General features: G+C 43.7%; 1 protein-coding gene and 1 long non-coding RNA gene across 6 annotated transcripts in view; one reads left to right on the top strand and one right to left on the bottom strand.

The window, feature by feature from the left end:
- The window catches only part of RILP (Rab interacting lysosomal protein), a 109,792-nt gene extending 108,087 nt beyond the window's left edge, over positions 1-1,705 (bottom strand). The window contains exon 1 of the mRNA XM_068270293.1: positions 1,287-1,705. Within this exon, the coding sequence (XP_068126394.1) occupies positions 1,287-1,463 (177 nt within the window). The 5' untranslated portion in view covers positions 1,464-1,705. The remainder of the gene's footprint in view (positions 1-1,286) is intronic.
- Positions 1,239-14,610, top strand: LOC137547098 (uncharacterized). Of its 5 annotated transcripts, none has more exons than XR_011026471.1 (5): positions 1,239-1,468; positions 12,198-12,368; positions 12,662-12,810; positions 13,004-13,093; positions 14,017-14,610. It is a non-coding gene; the product is annotated as an uncharacterized lncRNA (long non-coding RNA). The 5 variants fall into 5 exon arrangements; XR_011026472.1 differs by having other exon boundaries at positions 12,198-12,350; XR_011026473.1 differs by lacking the exon at positions 1,239-1,468 and adding an exon at positions 11,027-11,227.
- The last annotated feature ends 7,420 nt before the right edge of the window (positions 14,611-22,030 follow it).

The raw sequence follows: 22,030 nt of genomic DNA on the forward strand, positions 1-22,030 counted from the left end.
AAAAAAAAATGAGAAATCTGATCGGATTATCCAGTCAAATAAAAAAAAAAAAAAAAAAAAAGCTTTGATTTTTACGGGAGATACGATCATTTTTATCGACTTGCCGTAAAATCGGATCATTTTATTGTATCGTGTGTGTGGCCACCTTTAAGGAGATCATTGAAGACACTGGAGACAGCAGAACTCTGGCACAAACTGATCAAATCTGCAGAGAATATTTACATGTGTATGGCCATCAGTTTTTATTATGTTTGCATAGAAAAGCTTAAAAGTGCACACGGATACAATTTTAGCAAACAATCTACCTTCCGATCTGATAATTGTGATCGGAAGGAAACGATCAAGCTCATAAGTGGAAAGAAATAAAAAATTAACCAATACGATCATTTCAAATGTAATCAATTAATAAATTAATCATTTGTTGTCGAACGGCATTATCAACATTATACAATCTGACTTATCGGAAGGTCGATCGCTCACCAAATCTTATGCCAAGTACACGATACAATTTTCACACAGATTTACTGTCAGATCGATTGTTTCCAACAGATCCTATCTGACTTCTGATTGATTTTCCGTTAACTTAACTTCTATGGAAACCTGTTGGCAATAATCTGACAGTAAAGGTGCCCATACATTAGAACGAGTATGGGCAGATTCGACCGAGAGACAAATTTATCTCTAATCGAATCTGCCCATACACTACAGGCCGATTCCCATCCAATTTCAGCATGAAATCATCAGGGAATCGGCTGAGCCACCGCTGTCCGCCCAACAGGTAATGTATAAATGCACTACACACTGCATACATTTATACATTGCGGGGTTACATCATCTCGTCACTCTAAGCAAATCAGCTGCCGTACCGCCGCACACCCGACCACCCAACCTCGGCCCAAAATTTGCTATCGACTGTGCAGCTAATATGTGTCCCGAAATTGGTCGCTTTGTCAGTTGGGCATGCACTTGGCAGCACTAATTTTCATCCAATTCGATTATAATAATGGAATTGAATGGTCGATTGGTTGGTTGCCTGGTGTATGGCCCCATTTAATCTGTCAGAAAATTGTATCGTGCGCACATAGCATTATTATTTATTGGCACCTTCGCTAGAACTTTCCCGAAGCACATTCCCTATCAGCGTGCTATAGGAAGGAGCTGGGATGCCTCATCCAGCTGTCACAACACTGGGCACGTGTGACATGCCTGGCGGCACCGCTCAGCAATGTCACGCGCAGCTGAGCGCGACATCCCCGCCGGAATCCAGCAGCCTCGCGGACACTGACCGGTCGCTCCTCTCTGCTCGAGCTCCGCACTGCTCTGATCAGCAGCTCCTGCTCCTCCGTGTAGCTCCGCTCTCTCCCGCTGGCTACGAAGCTCTCCAGCAGCTCCAGCACACGGACGACTTGCGGGACCACTCCGGACACCGACTCCAGGCCGTCGGAGTGACTTCGCCCGCCCATTCACAGTAAGTTATCTCTCTGTTTATATGTGGCCCCGACCCCGTGTTCCCATAGTATAGAGCTACGCCCACTCAGGAGTTGCCAACTCGGCGTGTATGGACGCAATGACTTCACATTTTAGGTGCCCGTAATGTGCCCATCTTTTTAAAATAGGCGTCCGTCCACCACAGATGCCGCTTTATTGCACGCCTGTGAGCACTGCGGTTAGGTCCCGGGTAGCTGAGAGGGTTCGCTTTCCTTCAGCGTGTTACCCATTGGCGCCTCCCTCCAGCCTGTATAAACAGAGAGGCAGCCGAGTGCTCTCCGCCCCCCCACATCTCCGTCCAGCCAGTAGCAGCAGCAGCTGTCACAGGGAGGAGAGATCATGATCCTTACTCCACACGCAGAACACAGCAGCCAGAGTACACACAGCAGCAGGAGGAGCTGATACAGCGGCAGCTCAGTCACTTATGTAAATCACCCGGCATAATTAACTCTTTCAGGTTCACCAGGCAGCCAGGTAATACAGTTCCAGCAACAGCAGACAAACAAGGAGCACAATATAAATCACGTCTCTGTAATAGAATAAAGGAATGTGGGAAGTTTGTGGGGAGAAGGGTGTATCCATGCAAAGAGAGAAGCAAGAATATCAAGGGGAAAAAAGTGCCCACTTATTTATTCTTCTTCACTAAAACCGACAAGTCTTTGTATCATAATAATACTTTAAAGGACATCTGACCTGGGGAGGGGAGATATTAGATTTACTTTGCTGGGGCTTCTTCCAGTACTTAGCAGTCTTATCTGGTCCCTTTCTGTACTTTCACAGCCCACCAGGCTGCTGCTCTCCCCTCTGAAAGATCCCCGACCACAGTGGTCGCAGGCTGCTGTGAATGCAAATCTCATCTGTGCATCTCTCTCGCTCATGCTCCTGTAGTCAGGACCATTCTGCGCCTGCATAGTTTAAGTATGTGAAAACTGCGCAAGCACAGAATTATCCTGGCCACTGGAGCACAATCGAGAGTGGTGCAGATGTGCCCACGACCACAGTGAGGGAACTTTTGGAGGTGACTTCAACATACTGGAGTAGATTGGACCTATAGTGCCCACAAAACGCTTGTGCAATGAATCTCTTTGAGAAGGTTCATATCAGTGCGGTTCGTACACTGTGCGTTCAGCAAAGCGGTGCATGTACCATTTTTGGGGCATTTTTGTTATAATGGAAGGTATAGGAAGAGCGCTAAACGCTCACAAAACCGTTTTATGTGGCGATTGCTTTTGCATATTTTAGAATAAATACACTATATTTATTCTTTTCCGGGTCAAAGAGTTCACTTCCTGACTTGCATCAGGGAGTGAATTACAAAAGCGCTTAGAAAAGCGCTTTTACCAGAAACGCAGCGCGCAGTGGCGCCGGGAGAGGGAAAAATGTACAAAACGCTTGCGTTTTCGATTTTAGGTGTAAATGAGGCCTAAAAGTGTTCTTCTGACTCTGCCCCCTGTCTGTCCAAAATTTTGGGTGTCCAGATTTTTGGGGGCTTTTGTCCGTCAAAAATTAAAAACTAGGTTGGCAACACTGGTCCTGCTTATCCTCTCAGCAGTTGCTATCAGAGCTGTGTGATTAGGTACCGTGATTGACTGGCTTGACATAGCTCCCAAGCAGTGGGTAGCGCCAAGAGGATGCAAAGGTTCAGTACATTCCTTACAGTACAGTTGTGACATCATTATGTAATGGCAAGGCATCTGACCCTCTGCCTCAAACACTTTTAGCCATTAACCCTGAACAAGCATGCAGCAGATCAGGTGTTTCTGACATTGTCAGAACTGACTGGATTAACTGCATGCTTGTTTCTGGTTTGATTCAGACACTACTGCAGCCAAATAGACCAGCAGGGCTGCTAGGCAACTGGTATTGTTTAAAATGAAATAAATATGTCAGCCTTCATATTCTTATCACTTTAGGTGTCCTTTAAAGAACAACTGAAGCAAGAGGTATATGGAGGCTGCCATATTTAAGCAATATCAGTTTCTGGCTGTCCTGCGGATCCTCTACCTCTAATACTTTTAGCCATAGACCCTGAACAAACATGCAGCACATCAGGTATTTCTGACAATATTGTCAGATCTGACAAGATTAGCTGCATGCTTGTTACTGGTTTAATTCAGACACTACTGCAGCCAAATAGATCAGCAGGTCTGCCAGGCAACTGGTATTGTTTATAGGGAAATAAATATGGCACCCTCCATATCTCTCTTACTAGAGCTGTCTTTTAACCTAGCATGTATATGTAGCTGTACTCCTCTCTGAGGCCGGGTACACACATGACAGAAACTATTGCGGAGCTGGAAACGCTGCGTTTTATGCAGCAATATTAGTCTATGGGACGCAGAAGGACCTGCGCTCCATCTGCGATTTATAGTAAGCAGTAAGTGTTCTGCAGACGCTTGCAGTGTTGCATAACATGCAGGCTGGCTGCCAAAACGCACATAATGAAAGTCTATGGGAACGCATATGTGTTGCGTTTTCCATGCGTTTTGCGCAGCGTTTTTCATTAATTAAAAAGTAAAGATATCTGTGTTTCCGCTTCCTGTTGTCTTCCTAATGATTTGCATATATTTAATTAAAAAAAGCATAGTTAGTGAACCGCAAATGTGTACAAATGCACGCAATACACATGAAAAACACGTCTGCTGAAAAAAACCACAAAACGCAAATGCACTAAAAACGTGTTACAAAAAACGGAAAACGCAGGTAGAAGGATCAATTAGGTCAATATCAGCATTCAATAAGATTTAGTCAGGAGTCAAAGGGAAATATAAAGACAATTAAAAGTAAGGCATGTCTCAACAATAAATCGCAATTCCAGCTTGATCTCAAAAACGGTCCCATCAAAGTCATCAACACAACTATGTAGCAGTAACAATTGAATACAAGTATGGTGTGATATTGGATCCTTACTGGACGCAATAGAGAATAACAATTTGTAATGTAAAAACAAAAGGCAATCCATCAACAGCCTACTAAACACTAACTTAGTGTAAAAGAGTCTACATGGCTGCCTTCATACAGCCAAGTAAGAGTGCAATGTGCATGTAAACAAGAAATTTGAGTGACTGTCAGCAGCAATACGAGGAAAAGTGCTCCGGGCAATAGATCCATGTAATGCTAATTAGCCAGGGCAGCGCAAGCGTAGTGGCCCGACACTAAACCGCGGCGGGGGACCAGAGGATCATTTAGGACAGGCACAGGCACAGGACGGCTGCAGGGGGCTGGTAGAAGCCCCAGGTAAGTGAAACTCTTTTACCTACCTTCGGTTTAGGTTCACTCTTAGGCAGGGCTGTGGAGTAGGTACAAAAATCTTCCGACTCCGACTCCTCAATTTATGAAACCACGACTCCAACTCTGACTCCGGGTGCCCAAAATTGCCCCGACTCCGACTCCACAGCCCTGCTCTTAGGCCCCTTTTAGGCCTTGTTCATATTATAGATCGCCAGTGCAATCGCAAGCGCTGAGCGATTTATTGAGTGATTTTTGAAAGCACTTTTCTAAACAGCTTTAGAGCGATTTGTACTTTTCTAAGCGCTTTTGTGTAGCTGTGTTTTTTTCACTTCAATGAACTCCTTGCCCCGGAAATGAATACATACAATGTATTTATTCATTAAAAGCTCTTGGAAAATCTCTTTTCAATGCGCTTTTTCAAGCGCTTAGCGATTTTCCTATCTTTTCTATTGAATTGTAAATGCTCAGAAAATGGCGCAAGACCCACGTTGACACACGTATGACCATCAGTTTTTATTATGTTTGTATAGAAAAGCTTAAAACGGAACTGAATACTAAAAAAGAGAGACAGGCAGCCTATTTGGCCAATCAAAGCACCAGGATCACATCCTAGAAAGCCACTGACCCACCAGGGCTCGGGGCGGGTTCAGTGGAGCAGTAGTTAGTTACAAGCTGAGTTCAAGCTCCTCTGATGAATCAAGCGATTGTCAATAATAACAGTATAAAATGACCTGAAATTTCTGCGTCTGTAGATACAGTATAGAGAAAGGAGCCAATGTGCTGTGCAAAAAACAAACCAGGAAGTACAAACTTCAGATTGCTGTCAGAATTGGCCATGACAGGTGTCTGACAGAAATCTATCTGATGGTCGAATCTGCTGCAAATCTATCAGTGTATGGCCACCTTTATTCACTATGCAGTGTTGGTAGCACACAGCAATTTTACAGATACTTTTGACATTACACTGATAGATTTGCAGCAGATTCGACCATCAGATAGATTTTTGTCAGATGCCTGTCAGGTAGAATCTGACAGGAATCTATCTGATGTATGCCACACTCTAGGAACAGATTTCCAATAGATTTCAGAATGAAATCTATTGAAAATCTATCTAAATGCATTATTGCGCCATGAGATCCAATGCAACTCTATGGGCCATCGATCTGCTGCCAGCAGCAGAACGACCTAGATTTTCCATCCTGTCAGATAGATCAAATCGATCAAAATCGGACACAAATTGATCGATTGGCCGGTTTGATCTAATCAATCAATCGCTGAAATCGACATTTGTTACTTAACACATACATTGTAAGGGGACCACACGCTACAATATTTGTATATGCACATTAACCAGGCAATGTACAGTATGTGTTACCAAGGTAACGTGGGGCACAACGTGCGACCTGTTCTGTTTACCAGTACAATTCCTGCGCTCAGAATTTTTACCACTACATAGTGAATCTGCCCCAATAATAGCCATATAGCATGGCTTTCCTGATTGTCATTGAGCAGCCATTGCACATTAGGGGACACTAGAGGTAGTCGCCTAAAAATGATTATTTAACAATTAGTTTGGCAGATTAAAATCTAAGGTGTGCATGAGGCCTTAGCAGGAAGCACATATCTTAGGTAATTACCGTCCATCTATAGGTGTCCTTTCATATTCTACAAAATAACTGTAATAATCTCTTATATACTTAAAGGGGCACTATTGCAAATTCCCTTGTTTTTAGTCCCTTTAACATAAATATGTGTAAGTGGAGCAATGTTATTGCCACTTATTGTGGCTGATCAAAAGTATTTTTTACATTGCCACTAACCATTCAGAGCTAGTGAGTCACGTCGGAAGATTTACCTTTGTGACGCGACTTGGCATAATCCATTCTGCAGTAGGAGGCATCTGTATTTGTAGATACTGCAGCCGTTACATCCCCCCCCCCTCTTGTCAGCCCAGCTAAGTTTGGTCCAACTTGTAACTGCACTATCGTGCAGTTACGGAGATCTGTGTGGGCTGCAGCCACCGTACGGGTCTACAGTTACAAGCTGCCCGCTGAGGACCTCTTATTTAAAGCTGGCACAAGGACGGACACCTATTGGTGTCCGTTGCTGTGGTAACCAGCAATCGGCTTTCTAATTGCGCAAGACAGGGGCAGCATCAGCGAGAAGACACAAACACATCTTGTGTTTGTGTCTTCTCGCTGATGCCGCCGCTGTCTTGCGCAATTAGAAAGCCGATTGCTGGTTACCAAAGCAATGGATAGTGCAGTTACAAGTTGGACCAAACTTAGCTGGACTGACCAGAGGGGGGGGGGGGGGATGTAACGGCTGCAGTATCTACAAATGCCTCCTACTGCAGAATGGATTATGCCAAGTCGCGTCACAAAGGTAAATCTTCCGACGTGACTCACTAGCTCTGAATGGTTAGTGGCAATGTAAAAAATAGTTTTGATCAGCCACAATAAGTGGCAATAACATCGCTCCACTTACACATATTTATGTTAAAGGGACTAAAAACAAGGGAATTCGCAATAGTGCCCCTTTAAAAAAATGTATGGTTTCATACAGTATCTGAATGAAGTGCTCCGTATGTATTGCAGCTTAGCAATCAGGCTAATCAGGTGGTATTAATAGCTCAGAGGGAGCAGATGGCTGGAGATTATGAAGATGCACAGAAGCCACATCCCTTATTATATTTTGGAAAGCCCAAGCAAGGGCAAAACTATTTGTTCTGGGGTGTCCTGACTCCACCCTCCACCTCAGAAATTTCTCTTCTAGGAGAACAATACTTCTACAGAACTCGTGTGGAGAGGGTTCAAGATATAGCTCATTTCCCCCCAGTCAGTACATCATTTCTACTTGATAGTTAATGATTTTCCCATTTCCCACACTCTGAACATGTTTCTTTGGTTCTTTTCCATGTTCATCCTGACAATCTTCTCTCCTTCCTTTTCTCTCCTTCTTTTTTTGCTCCTTTTTCCCTGCTTATTCTAGCCTTCAACTCCACTCTTAATTTTTCTAGTTTTTTTATTACATATTTTCTCCTCCCTGTGACGCTTCATGATGTCGGCAATACCTATTACCGAAGATTTGCGAATGCATCATTTTATAGTCCTTGGTCATTTCTAGCCAATTCCATTCTTCTGCCCAGCTGACATACAAAACCGCAAGGAACTGCCTGGACATTAACGATAATGCAAAGCTTGCATGCGGGTTAGAGAGACGCAGAGACGGGAACACACCCATAGAATTGTATGAGTAGTGAGATGACATGCAGAATTATTAATTAGTAATGCAGCTGATGCCCTGTGAGCTACCCCTGAGGCTGGGAGCACAGAACCAGGACCCAATAGTGGACTAGTGTAGTAGTGCATACTTGAATACCATTTTCACATGCAGAAAAAAAACTGACAGCAGTGTAGCACTGTGTGCATTTTCTTTATCAATTACATTACTTTCTGTAAAAAAAAAAAAAAAAAAGGTGTGCAAGTGTGCTCCCAGCCACATTAGTGCACTCTATGCTGCTATAGCATATAGCATATAGCAGCATAGAGGGCGCTATTGTTGCCGGGAACACGAAGAATCTCTCCCGTTCCCTGCCTGTTGGCTCCTGTCACCGAAAACGGAAGTGGCTGCCGGCTGGATCAGGAGCATCTGATGGAGTCGGCGTGGGCACAATACAGCTGCAGGGGGCTGCTGGAAGCCCCAGGTGAGTAAAACTCATTTTTTCCCACAGAATTAAGGGCTGATTCACACTACAAGAGCTTTTTAAGAGCTAGAGATTTTAAAAGCGCTTGCTAATGCAATGCTATGAGGGGATTTTACAAAATCACATCGCTCCAGTGAGAATACACAGATAGGATAACATTAGCAAGTTTTTAAAATCACAAAGCGCTCAGATAAGCTCTTGTAGTGTGAACAAGCCCTTACCCATCTGCAAATATCCACGACCAACTTGGTCGTCGATTTTGCTGCTCTGAGAGGCAGAGCTATGAGCTGTAGCTCTGCCTCTCTTGCCGTCAATCGCCGCACGGATCACCGCCTCTCCCCGCCCCTCTCTGTAAAGGAAGAGTGAGAGGGGCGGGGAGAGGCGGTGATCCATGCCGCGATTGACATCAGGAGAGGCAGAGCTGAAGCTGAAAGCTCTGCCCCTTCCAGGAAATACCGGCTGGATTGCCCCCCGGGGATTTGGGGGCTCTGCAGCCCTCGTTTTGTGGCGGGTACGTGGCGGTTTACTTGTCATGAGAGCACTTAAGCGAATTATAAGGTAAAATGGGCAAAATTAGTTCACTTCAGTGTCTCTTTAAGCCCCATACACACGCTCAACAGCGGTCTTTTATGCAGCACAATTATCAAACAACTTTTGTTGTGAAACAAGTTGAAACAACCCAAAAAAGGTTGCTTGCTATTGTTCACACAAGTGATAAGACTGATAAGACATCAATCCAACTGTTGGATTGACATCTTATCAGTCTTATCAGTTGTGTGAACAATAGCAAGTAACTTTTTTTGGTTGTTTCACAACAAAAGTTGTTTGATAATTGTGCTGCATAAAAGACGGCTGTTGAGCGGAATTCACCTTGAGCTTGCTGGGAAATCTGTAATTTTTTGTTAACACATGTAACCCTTGTCAGCTCCAGGGCCAATTGCAAATGATTTTCAAACTTACATTGCTCCTGAAATTATTTGATATACTATTAAATTTGGGGTTAGGGCCCTTTTACACTAAATCAGTTGGTATGCGTTAGTGTGTGTTAGCATGTGTTACAACACGCTGGTACGTGTTTTTTTCCATAGCAGTGCATTGTGAAAAAGCTTTCAATTAAAACGCGTATAGTGTGAACTGTGCCATATGAAAACATGGACATTACTTTGAAAAACGTTTTTCTTCCAGTTTTTACTGAGAACAACTGATTAAGTGTAAAAGCGGCCTAAGTGTCTACAATTTTAGCTGTACTGTCCTACCATTTTGTCCATACACAATCCCTGCAGAGCTGTTGTGAATCCAAAGAGAATGTTGTGCACATTTAGCGCAGAGGTGTTGTCCATTATATACCTGGTTCAGACTGTGTGTTAAGAATGTGTGATAGAGGACAAACCCCCTTATTTCATTGCTTTGATGGCGGGTGTGTGTTCTCCAGATTTATTGCAGCCTGCCCTGTGTCGCTGTTGTTCACTGCCATATAAAAACGTTCCACATACAGCAGCAAATACTGCCAACACAGGCTGCAGAAATGCCAGTGACCACACACAAGAAGCAATGAAACAGGCAGTCACGTGCTTATGGCAGGCAGCCGGGGCTGGTTTTTAAATCGGCCTCCCTATAGCTTTCATTTGTTTGCACTGCATCCACTTTCCTGGTCAGACTTGACCTTGCAGAATATTCCCCTCATCCTTTGCCTGTTGTGGTTGGTGTTGAATGCTGAATTGTTAAATGTATGTTTGAGATTATAAATGTTTTGTAACAGAAATATCCAGTTCCCTGTGAAATTCTAATCATTTAGGGCCTGGGCCCACTGACGCAGGTGTGTCCGCTTTTCAGTTACACATCAATGTTAACCCTCCTGGCGGTATGAAACATTCCGCTAGGAGGCAGCGCGGCAGTTTTTTTTTTCTTATATCATGTAGCGAGCCCAGGGCTCGCTACATGATAGCCGCTGCTCAGCGGCATCCCCCCGCCCTCTTCGATCAGGAAATCCCATTCAAAGAACGGGATTTCCTGGAGGGCTTCCCCCGTCGCCATGGCGACGGGGCGGGATGACGTCACCGACGTCAGCGACGTCGTGACGTCATTGGGAGTCCCGATCCACCCCTCGGCGCTGCCTGGCACTGATTGGCCAGGCAGCGCACGGGGTCTGGGGGGGCCGCGTGCCGCAACGTATAGTGGCGATCGGGCGTGGGGCGGCGGCGATCAGTGTGCTGGCGCAGCTAGCAAAGTGGTAGCTGCGTCCAGCAAAAAAAAATTAAGAAAATCGGCCCAGCAGGGCCGGAGAAAGCCTCCTGCGCGGCTTACCCCGAACTACGTTCGGGGTTATCGCCAGGAAGGTTAAGGTGCCCATACACGATACAATAAAAAAACGTTCGATTTTCCCGTTTATTCGATCTAAATGATCGAATCGAATGAAAGTTGAAAATATGTTTTTTTCAATTAAGAAATTCGAACGATTATCCAGTTTTTTCAAGAAAAATCTGATCGGACATGCTAGAAAAATCTTTATATTCAATGTAACGGAATAATCGAACTAAATTATCTAATCGAAAAAAATGAAAAATTGTACCATGTATGGCCACCTTTACAGATGCAGAAAAGTGGACAGAAGCGGATACAACTGCGTCAGTGGGCTCAGGCCCTCAGTATGTCCCAACTGTCACTTTCTGTACGGCAGCCTTTTTGTCTCTTCATTCTGGTATAGACATTTGTCAGTTAGTGAGGTTGTAGCAGTCAGGCTTTGGAAATGGATACCTTTTTACCTCTGGAAAGCTCTACAAAACATCCCTGTGTGCTTTGAATGTGAGTAAAGATTCTTTGGATTCTACTTGGAATCTTTTTCATTGAGTACAACTGCCTGTGTATACTTTTGAGTCAGTGTGGAGACATATTGGGGAAGGGGGTAGGGTTACACGCTGCCCACACTGTTATGTAAGAGAAGGATAATATGATGGCTGCACTAGTTATGAGGCTTTGGGGGCAGGATGACATGGTGGACGCACTGTTATAGCTAACTGTCCTATTCTTTTTCTGGTAAGTTTTGTTTTTCCTCTCACTGTTCTCTGTTTCTCCGCACATGAGAAGTGCTTCTTGAAAGCTTGTCCCCACAGTGGTCATTTTCTACCTCTTTTTCCATGTGTGTTCTATATGCGGCTTACACTGCTGATTAACGGCTTATTATAACAGGAGACTAAACACTGCATGCATCTGATGAAGGAAAAAGAAACAGCATTTTTATTAGGCTCAAACATTTTGATTAGATTTGTGATTTATTATTGTTAAAGGATTCTGATTGGTAATCCTCGCTAACGTTTGCTGCAGTTTTCCTAGTCTTGGTTTTGATAACTCTGCCCCACTCTTCATTTGGTAGATTTGGCCGTCCAGAACAATGGGCCTGATTCACAAAGCGGTGCAAAGTGTTTGCACGCCTTTGAAAAGCCCTTTATCACGCCTAAACTCAGTTTAGGCGTGATAAAATGAAACTCGCGCAAAATTCCCACGCGTAAAGTTTTGTGCGCAATCGCGCAGTGCACGGTGCAGTGCGCGCGATGCGCCCATTAAACCCTATGGGCGCTGCGCACGGAATTGCTTTGGAATTGCTTTTATCGCTGACTTTGCGCGCGATAAAGAGCACAAAGTGGTGCTAACTTAGCGGTGCAAAGGTTATCACGCCTTAAGTCTTTTAGGCGTGATAACTGAGTTATTACCGCTTTGTGAATCAGGCCCAATGACTCTAAATGTGCTTTTATTTTATGTAATGATTTTTCAAAAGGCCCCTACACACGTTGGATTGATGTAACCCATCAGGGATCGGGACCCGCTCTTTCTGATGACATCACTGGACCTAAGCTGTACAGCTGGCGATGCAATCATGAGGGGGTATGGAGGGACGACGGAGGGGCACAGATGTAATGTCATGTGACGGGTGAGCGGTGGCGCAAAGGTAACTCAACCAAGTTGATCCACGTGGCGGATCGCTTGCAGGTCTGGGGGCTTGTGTACACACACTAGATTATCGGCTGAGGCGGTGTTTGTTGCCTGCCAAAGCTGAGTTTAATCAAGTGTTTGTATGGGGCTTAAAGAGCAACTCCAGGGAAAATAATGTAATAAAAAAGTGCTTCATTTGTACAATAATTATGTATAAATGATTGTCATTGTTTGCCCATTGTAAAATCTTTCTTCTCCCTGATTTACATTCTGACATTTATCACATGGTGACATTTTTACTGCTGGCAGGTGATGTCACTGGAAGGAGATGCTGCTTTCTTTTTGGGCAGTTGGAAACCGCTGTAAACAGCTGTTATTTCCCACAATGCAACAAGGCTCCCACAGTGTGATGTCAGAACCATCCATACAGAGCACCCTGATGATCTGTTTGTGAAAAGGTAAAGATTTCTCATAGGAAAGGGGGTATCAGCTACTGATTGGGATGAAGTTCAATTCTTGGTTACGGTTTCTCTTTAAATCAAGCATTTGAAGTTTACATTTTATCAAATGTAGTCATTTAATATAATAATTTATGCTTTGGCCTTGCCTCATGCTAATGCTTATACCTGCCATCCCTTTATCACATTACAGATCCATTTTGAAGCAGGACAGAAGTGGAAGTGAGTGAGAAAAGGTGACTGCTCTGAAGAGGAAGATGATCCGGACATGACACTGGAGAAGGTAACGCCCCCCAACACTGCCCACCACTGCCATGCTGCTCTACATGCAAGGGAGGAAGGATGTGGGTGGCTGCACTATTGTGGGGGAGGGGTTACACACAGGTTTGCAGAAATGGGGGAGGGGGGGTAAGTTTGCATGGGGTCCACACTGTTATGGAAGGAAAGGATGAGATAATGGCTGAACTAGTTATGAGAGGTAGGGGGCAGGCTGTTATAGTGGGTGAACTGCTAGCAAGGAGTGTGGTATGGTGGCTATAGTATTCATGGGGCATAGGATGACATTGTGGCTACACTGTTAAGGGGAGGAAGATGACATTGTAGTACTGTTACGGGGAGGAGAGGGACTCGGTAGCCCTTTCAACCATTTAATGCCCCTCCATTGAGATGTACAATTGCCAGTCACAGTGTGTTGGCTTATTTTAAAGAGAAACACGGTTGTGACCCCACACAATTATCAGCGTGTGGGGTAGAGAAGCTTAGAAGACAGTGGAGGGGGTGCAACTCAAAAAGAGACATCTCTAAAATTGAAACCCGGTGGATATATAAGATGGACTGCCTTACACCAAAGGGGCTGATCATTGAATTGGACCTCAGTAGTTTTATAGCTAACAGCTGAATGCATAGAAATGTATGGTATGGGTAGACACTGGGCCGCTATCTGGGATGCATCCCATGCTTACCATTCTATTTGTATTTTAATTTCATTTTTATTTTTATATGTCTTTGTTTTATTTTTATTCTATTTTTCATTATTTTTATTTTCAGGCCATTCAGACTATTATGGTAGTTTCCATTTTGGCCACAAGATGGCAATAAGAAGTTGTGCAATAAGATGGCATGTTTAGAGCATGTACTGTAAATGCCAATTTGAATTGTGAATATGTAAAGGGTTTATGTATCACAGAAATTCTGCCTCTTGCACAGAATGCTCCTGACCACAGAAGGGAGGGAGTACATGGCCCGAGCAATGCATGCACAGTGGCCCTTTCGGAGGGAACCAGCAGAACAACAAACACACTGGGAGGAAACTGAGGGACCTGTAAAGCTATCAGCTCTGAAACAACGACTCAGGATTTTCTCACCAAAGAGTATCTCGGATCCTCAGCATCCTCAGCATTGATCCGCATGCACTTCCTAAAGCTCTATCTTATGTATGCAGATATATATATATACCTACTTGTTCTACTTACATAATGTATATATTGTACTGTCCACATTTTGATTTCAGTTAATTGTATAAAATTCTGTTTCAGGAATTTGCCATTTCCCATAATTCCCTCTGACTGAAGCCAATACTGATGTAATTTCCCCCCTTACTTTTTTTTCACCTAGAAACTGCACTGTCATAGCTAGCTTGCTTTGTAAACACATGTGAGCACAGTATAGATCAGATTTCAGCAGCTCACTGAACCTCCCTCAGCCAATCAGTAAGGAGCAGGAATGTGGGAGGAGTGATGACAAGTTTCCTTCTTGTGAGCAATGGAACAAATAAAGCCAAGCTGACTGAGATAACATTTATTACAGCAGAAACATTTCTGAATACAATGGAGTGCTTGCAGTGCAGGGTAAGGCTGCAGGCTGCATAATAAACACAGAGCAGTGGGTATATGGAATTTGATTTTGTGGCCGACAATCCCTCTTTAAACAGCAGGAGGCCATCAAGAGTGCCTTTGGTATCACAGAAAAATAGGAAATGATGCCTGTTGTGGCCACCGTGCTCGATCAGTCTCAAATTGGCTTGTTTAGGAACATCAATCAGAGTTTGGCTGCTGCACACTGCAAATCCGATTTGCGATTCCAATTTTCCCTGGATGTTATCAAAACAAGAAGAAAAACGCAGAAAAACCGCAGCATGCAGTAACGATTAAAAATCACAAATTGGAATCGCATGTAAAACCGCAAATCGGAATCGCGTATGGTGTGCAAGAGGCCCTTTAACCTGCTTCCATGGGAGAAGGCTGAAAGATCACTTTAAAGCTTGGAGAGGCCACCATCCAATCTAACCCAACTTAGAGCTGCCATTATGCCAGCATGGGCCAACATTCCTCAGCAACGGTACCAGCATCTTGTTGAGTCCATGACGAGATCACAGCTAAAGGTGGACCAACCTGTTATTAGAGGGCATCTATTTTTTGGCCACTCTGTGTAGATATCATTGCCAGCATAGCATGAAAGGAGAACTAAAGGCTCGTTCACACCTAGAGCGTTTTGCACTTTTTTTGAGCGCCGGCAACTTTAAAAAACGCACTAAAAACGATTGTGCAATTAATCCTTATGGGATAGTTCATATCAGCGCGTTACGTCTGCCTTCCATTCAGCAAAGCGCTGCCTGTATCTTTTTTAGGACGATTTTGTTACAATGGTCAAAGAGTTCACTTCCTGACTTGCGTCAGGGAGTGAATTACAAAACCGCTCTGGAAAAGCAATGGAAACGCAGCAGTGCGCCGGGAGGGGGGAAAAAAAAAAGAACACAAAAAAGCTTACGTTTTCGATTTTAGGTGTGAATGAGGCCTTAGGGTTTGTTCACACTACAAGAGCACTTGTGGTTTTAAAAGCACTTGCTAATGTTATCCTATGTGTGTTCACACTTGAGTGATGTGATTTTGTAAAAATCCCCCCTATAGCATTGCATTAGCAGAGCTTTTTAAAATCACTAGCGCTTAAAAAGCTTTTGAGTGTGAACAAGGCCTTAGGCTTTGTTCACATCTAAATACACAGTCGCTGAGGCCAACCTTTTTGGATTTTGTGAGTGATTTTTTTCCCCTACAATGTATTTATTCTTAAAAACGCAATCGCTGCACAAAGCGATTTTGTGAATGTTTCGCGGTTTTCTATACCTCAGATACCTCAACTTGCCTATTCTCCATCCAGCATTACCTTGTACTCATACTGTGCTGTGTGATCTGGTCTTTCTTGTATTCCTGTACTGTCATATTGCTGTATGTCACCCCTAAATATCGTCTGTAACCTAAACTAATGTCCAGCGCTGCGTAATATGTTGGCGCTTTATAAATACAATAAATAAATAAATACCTTCCATTCAGGGCAAATCACCCCGAAAATGGTCCATGCAACGCTTTTCTGAATGGAAAGCGAACGGAACCCGCCAATCTGAACTGCACCATAGGAAAGCATGGTGTAGCCGCTTTCTGGGCAATTTTCAAAGATCGCCAGCGCTTAAATTTTGTCAAACACGCCTCTAATGTGAACAAGCCCTAAAGGTTCATTCTAACTATTCCAAGGAAGTGGAGAGAGGGAGGCACTGCATGCATTCAATTCCCCTTTATTTTCCACTGGTACAAACATCAGGGACGGACCAAGACCAAGTTGCGCCTGGGGCAAGGTCAGGTTTTGGCTCCTAAACTGCCATTCATTTTGCTGCCTTTTTAAGAATTCAACAAACTGCGCCTGGGGCAAGATACCCGCTCTCCCCCCCCCCCCCCCCCCCCTCCTAGATCCGTACCTGACAAACAGCAAAGTAGGCAGAGGCCTAACACTGATGACCTGATAACTCACAGTGAAAAAGCTTGCAGGCTGTTTGTTCTTCATCCCCCACCCGACTGCCTATTTTGAGGTTTGTACCAATAAAGGCGCATTTTAAGCATGCAGTGTATCCTGCTCTCCACTTCCTTGGAATCATTGTCTACTAGTGTTGGTGGGCGAATTTGAATTATTTCAACACCCAGAAATGTGGGCGAGTACTGAAATGTGGGGACGGGCGGATTCAGGTTTCGATAATCAACTTCAATAATCCGAATTTGAACACCAACATTGTTATCTACGTTTGGAGTACACGCAGCTACACCTGTCCTGCTGTGTCTAGTCCCCTGCAGCATCTTGTGCTGGGATTTATCATCTACCAGGATTCATTAACACTATGGGCCATATTCACTAAGGCTAGGCTCAGGGTGGGCATTGCGGTGCATTGTAACTGCCTCATTGTTACACAGAGTGTCGCACTGCAATGCAACGTTCACAATGCGGCCATTGCGGTGCAGTCTGAAAGAGTGCTGTATCCCAACACACTGCATGCAGTGCATTTACTTCATAACACCTGTGCATTAAACAGTGCAGTGAAGAATACTTTTCATTGACTATGTAACAAGTGGATAGAGTGCATCATGCTTCACCATTCCGTTGCATTCCTGCTCTCACTGTGAACCTGGCCTTAGACTTCCACAATCTCTCACCATTCACAGTACAGTGTATGTTCCCAAGCATTGCGATGTAGAAACATCACAAAGGACAAAGCAGACGATCTATCTACTGGCCACTGAGTGTCCTCAGACTGGAAGCATTTGTAACCTCACGCGTGTCAACACCTGACAAAAAAAAAGTCACCAAGCACTGGACAATTTTTTTTTTACTTTTTGTTTTAGATCCTTTAGGTCTCATTGCGATCATTTAGCTCAGATTGCTGTGCGATCTGAACGCAACGCGTACGATCGCACGTCATCTGCGCTACTATGCGCTGTGCTACAGATCCCATTTACTACAGTGAATGGATCTGCGCTGCGATTTCCGAAAAATGCATGCAGCAGTGCGTTCGCGGATGGCACTGCTGCGCAGTGCATATGATGGGAACGATAGAAGGGATGACTATGCCCTTCTTCCATTCTTGCATGTCGCACACTCTACACGCTGCCAAAATGCGCACAGCAGCGCACATAGTCTGAACGAGGCCTTAATGGAAATTTCAGCCAAATGAGCTTCCTCCAGCCCCTTGCAGCTGATGTGTCCCATGCCACAGCTCCGCTCTCAGCTGCCCACCGAGGGACCACGCTGGTGCAGATGCCGCCCTCGTGAGTGTTCTGCGCAGGCACTCCAGCCCACGGGCGAGTGATTGACAGTGGCGCTCGCACAGGCGCAATAGAGGACGATCCTCCGAGGTCAGCCTCTGCACCGACGGGGAGAGCAGAGCTGCGGCAAGTGACATGTCGGCTGCAAGGGGCTGGAAGGAAGCCCAGGGTAAGTAGAGCTTGCAGAGGTTAATTTGGCTGACATTTCCATTAAGGGCCTGTTTCCACTATGCCCACATTGGGGCTGAATCAGCAACGATTCCCCGCAAGCGATTCAGACGTGGAAATGCTGCCAATACCTATAATTGGCAGTGAGGTGCGATTCTGGACTGCATGCTGCAGATATATGCACCACACAGCCGAATCTCTATATCGGTGCACTTAGCTTAGCAATTCGGGCTGAGTCTTTGCAGCATGACGGGAGCCGCGGCTGAATTGGAAACTGCCGAGGCTCCTAGTGGAAACCTGCCCTAATTGCTATTTATCAAAACCTTTGGAGATGCAATTGATTTCTCTCAATTAAAAAAAAATAAATGCAAACAAAATCCTTACTACACACACATATATATATATATATATATATATATATATATATATATATATATATATATATATATATATATATATATATGTATATATATATATATATATATATATATATATACATACATACACACACACTGTTACTTTTTATTGCTAATAAATTGTTTTTATAAATAAATAAAAAAAAACTTGAAAACCAAGCGTTGTGGCTAAATTGAATATAGCCACCGTAAAGGTGGCCACTAATGATACGATCTTGATTGTACAATCTTACCTCTTCTATGTAATAATTTATATAGTGCCAACATCTTCTGTAGCGCTGCACAATGTACAAAAACATACAATAATGGGGAGCATATATACATGAGCAGATAGATAATATGAGGGACTAACTGAAGTATCCATGCAAAGTATATTCACACAGTGTACACAGTGCTAGTGGGCCGTTATGGTGCAATGTAACACAGAACATCACACTGCAACGCAAAAGCAATGCGATGTTCACAGTGCAGCCGTTACAGTGCGGTAACACAATGCACTGCATGCAGTGCATTTACTGCACAACGCCCTGCATTTACAGTACAGTGAAGCATAGGTGGTGCAATGCAGTACGACAAGCCGCGTTACTAAGCGGACGTTTTGCCCCCCGCACCACTGTGACTAGGCTAAATTATTCAGGATACTGGAGACAGCAGATCTCTGACAGATTTTTGTAGTATATACAGGTGCTGATCCAAACTTTATCTCATGTGTATGTTCCACCAGCTGCTCAGGATCAACCACATCCACCATCGGTTCCAAGAAAAATGCATATAAATCCACAGCGCTTGGTACTCAAATCGGCATCTGCAGTCACCCCACAGTGCTCAAAAGTATATTTCCACAGTGACCATCACCAGAAATAAATTGAGAAAGGTCACTTCTCCATCCAAAAATCACATAAACATTTAAATCCAAAAAACGATCTCATATAAGTTGCCCAGTCTCCAGTTCCTACCGGTTTCGGCCTTGCGCAAGGCCGAAACCGGTAGGAGCTGGAGACTGGGCAACTTATATGAGATCGTTTTTTGGATTTTAAATGTGTACTGGGTTACACTATATGCTTTTAACTACTAAGGGTCCCTGTCAAAAGGACCCTGGAAGTAAGTCATTGTATATGTGATATAGATTCAGCTTCTAATAAATGTTTATGTGATTCTTGGATGGAGAAGTGACCTTTCTCAATTTATTTCTGGTGATGGTCACTGTGGAAATATGCTTTTGAGCACTGTGGGGTGACTGCAGATGCCGATTTGAGTACCAAGCGCTGTGGATTAATATGCAGATCTCTGACAGAGACTGATCAAATCTGCTGAGAAAATTGACACATGTATGACCGTTCTTATTACGCTTGTATAGAAAAAGCTGAAAAGATGCCAATTAAAGTGTACCAGAGCTTGGGAAATAAAAATGTTTATACATACCTGGGGCTTCCTCTAGCCCCCATACGCTCCGATCACTTCTATGCTGCCATCCTCAGTCTTCTGCAGCGCCGGTACCGGGTCCCCGCCCCGTCAGTTGGAGCCAGTCTGATGCAAGAAAAGTGCGCCCTCTACGTATGTCTCCAGCAGCTGCTGGAGAGATACGCAAAGAGCGTACTTCTGCGTAGACTGACAGCAGTGCGGGGACCTGGTACCAGCGCTGCAGAAGACTGAGGACGGCGGCGTGGGAGCTATCCGAGCGGATGAGGCTGGAGGAAGCCCCAGGTATGTATAAATCTTTTTATTTCCCTGAACTCTGAGTCCCTTTAACTATGCAATTTTAGCAAAAGATCTACCTTTCTATCTGCTAATTGTGAACGGAAAGAAACGATCAGGCCCATAATTTATGGGATATAAAAAAAAAATCCAATAATTTCAAATGGAATCGATCAATAAACTGATCATTTGTTATTGATTAGCATTATCAACACTATCCAATCTGATTAAGCAGAATGTCGATCGTTTGCCAAATTCTATTGTTGATGGCCATCTAAAGGTGGCCACTAACAGTACAATTTGTTGGAAGATCAATTGTGAACAATTGTTTGTATGAACGATCGAAAATGATCATTTGTGACTGCTAATGAAAAAAAAAATTCCAAACCAATCCGATTGAAACAGTAATGAAATTTATCAGATTTTTAGATCGATCCCGTCAATCTAATCTGATTGCTTTGGAGATTGTAGTCCATTAGTGGTCCAAAAACATAATTTCTGATTGTTCAGAGAAAGAATCATTCGTAAACAATTGTTGCAAATTATTTTCTTACAAACCATTCTTCAGCAATCCGATCAGATGAATGAAGTCGATCCGATTTTCAGATCGATTTCAGTAATCTGATCAGATTGTTTAGGAGAGTTTTGTACATTAGTGGTCCCAAACGATCATTTACATCATTCATACAAAAAATCGTTTGTGAACAATCGTTTGGCAAATTGTATTGTTAGTGGCCAACCTTAACAGGATCATTCAGGACACTGGAGATAACAGATCTCTGGCAGAGCCCGATCAAATCTGCTGAGACAATTCACACATGTATGGCCATCCGTTTAATTATGTTTGTATAGAAAAGCTTAAGGTGGCCATTAACGGTACAATTTTTTCACCAAATGCAATCTTTCAATGAGATTTTAACGATCGAAATGTAAAGAAAATTTGCCGTTTATGAAGGCAATCGATAAGGAAGGAATCTTTGGTCGAATGCTAAATAGGATAAAATCGATCCAAAAGGTGGATTTTATGAGCAAATATGAAGTATCATTCAGTAAATGTGAACAATTGATAATTAGATGAGATTTTTATGATCAAAAATAATCGGAAGGTAAAGATCACATTTAGTGAAAACAATGTTACCGTTAATGGGCAGCTTCAAAGTGGCCATTAATGATACAATTTGAGCAAATAATCTACCGTCTGATCTGATAATTGTGATCGGAAGGAAACGAAGAGGCCTATAAATGGGATTACAAAAAAAAAAGTGACCAATCCGTTAATTTCAAATGGAATTGATTAATAACGTGATCATTTGTTGTCGAATTGCATTATCAACACTATCCAATCTGACTGATCGGAAGGTCGTTGGTTTGCCAAATCTTATGCTAGGTACACATGATACAATTTTCTGACAGATTTATTGTTAGATTGATTATTTCCAACAGGTCCGATCTGATTTTCAATCGATTTTCCGTTTACTTCTATGGAAGATCGGCTCTGATCAGTAGCTCCTGCTTCGTGCAGCTGCAGTGACAGAGAGGCCGGAGCCCTCCGCCATAGCGTCTCTGCTGCCTCCATCCCGCACTGATGTCACACAGAGGGAAGTACAGGCTCCTCCCACACCCCAGATGTGTCGCCCGCTGCATGAATGATTCTTGGCCCCTCCCACAGTTTACAAGTTACTTCGCCCGCCCTTTTACAGTGAGTTATCACTCTTTTTTATGCTTATATGTGACCCCGTGTTCCCCTAGCATAGAGCATACCTCCCATCTTTTTGAGATTAGAAAAAGGGACACTTAAGCCACGCCAATGCCACACCCCTGGTAATGCCCCACCACGCCCCTAGTCACGCATACCATAAA

Source organism: Hyperolius riggenbachi, chromosome 2, assembly GCF_040937935.1.
Source record: "Hyperolius riggenbachi isolate aHypRig1 chromosome 2, aHypRig1.pri, whole genome shotgun sequence".
Classification (NCBI taxonomy): domain Eukaryota; kingdom Metazoa; phylum Chordata; class Amphibia; order Anura; family Hyperoliidae; genus Hyperolius; species Hyperolius riggenbachi.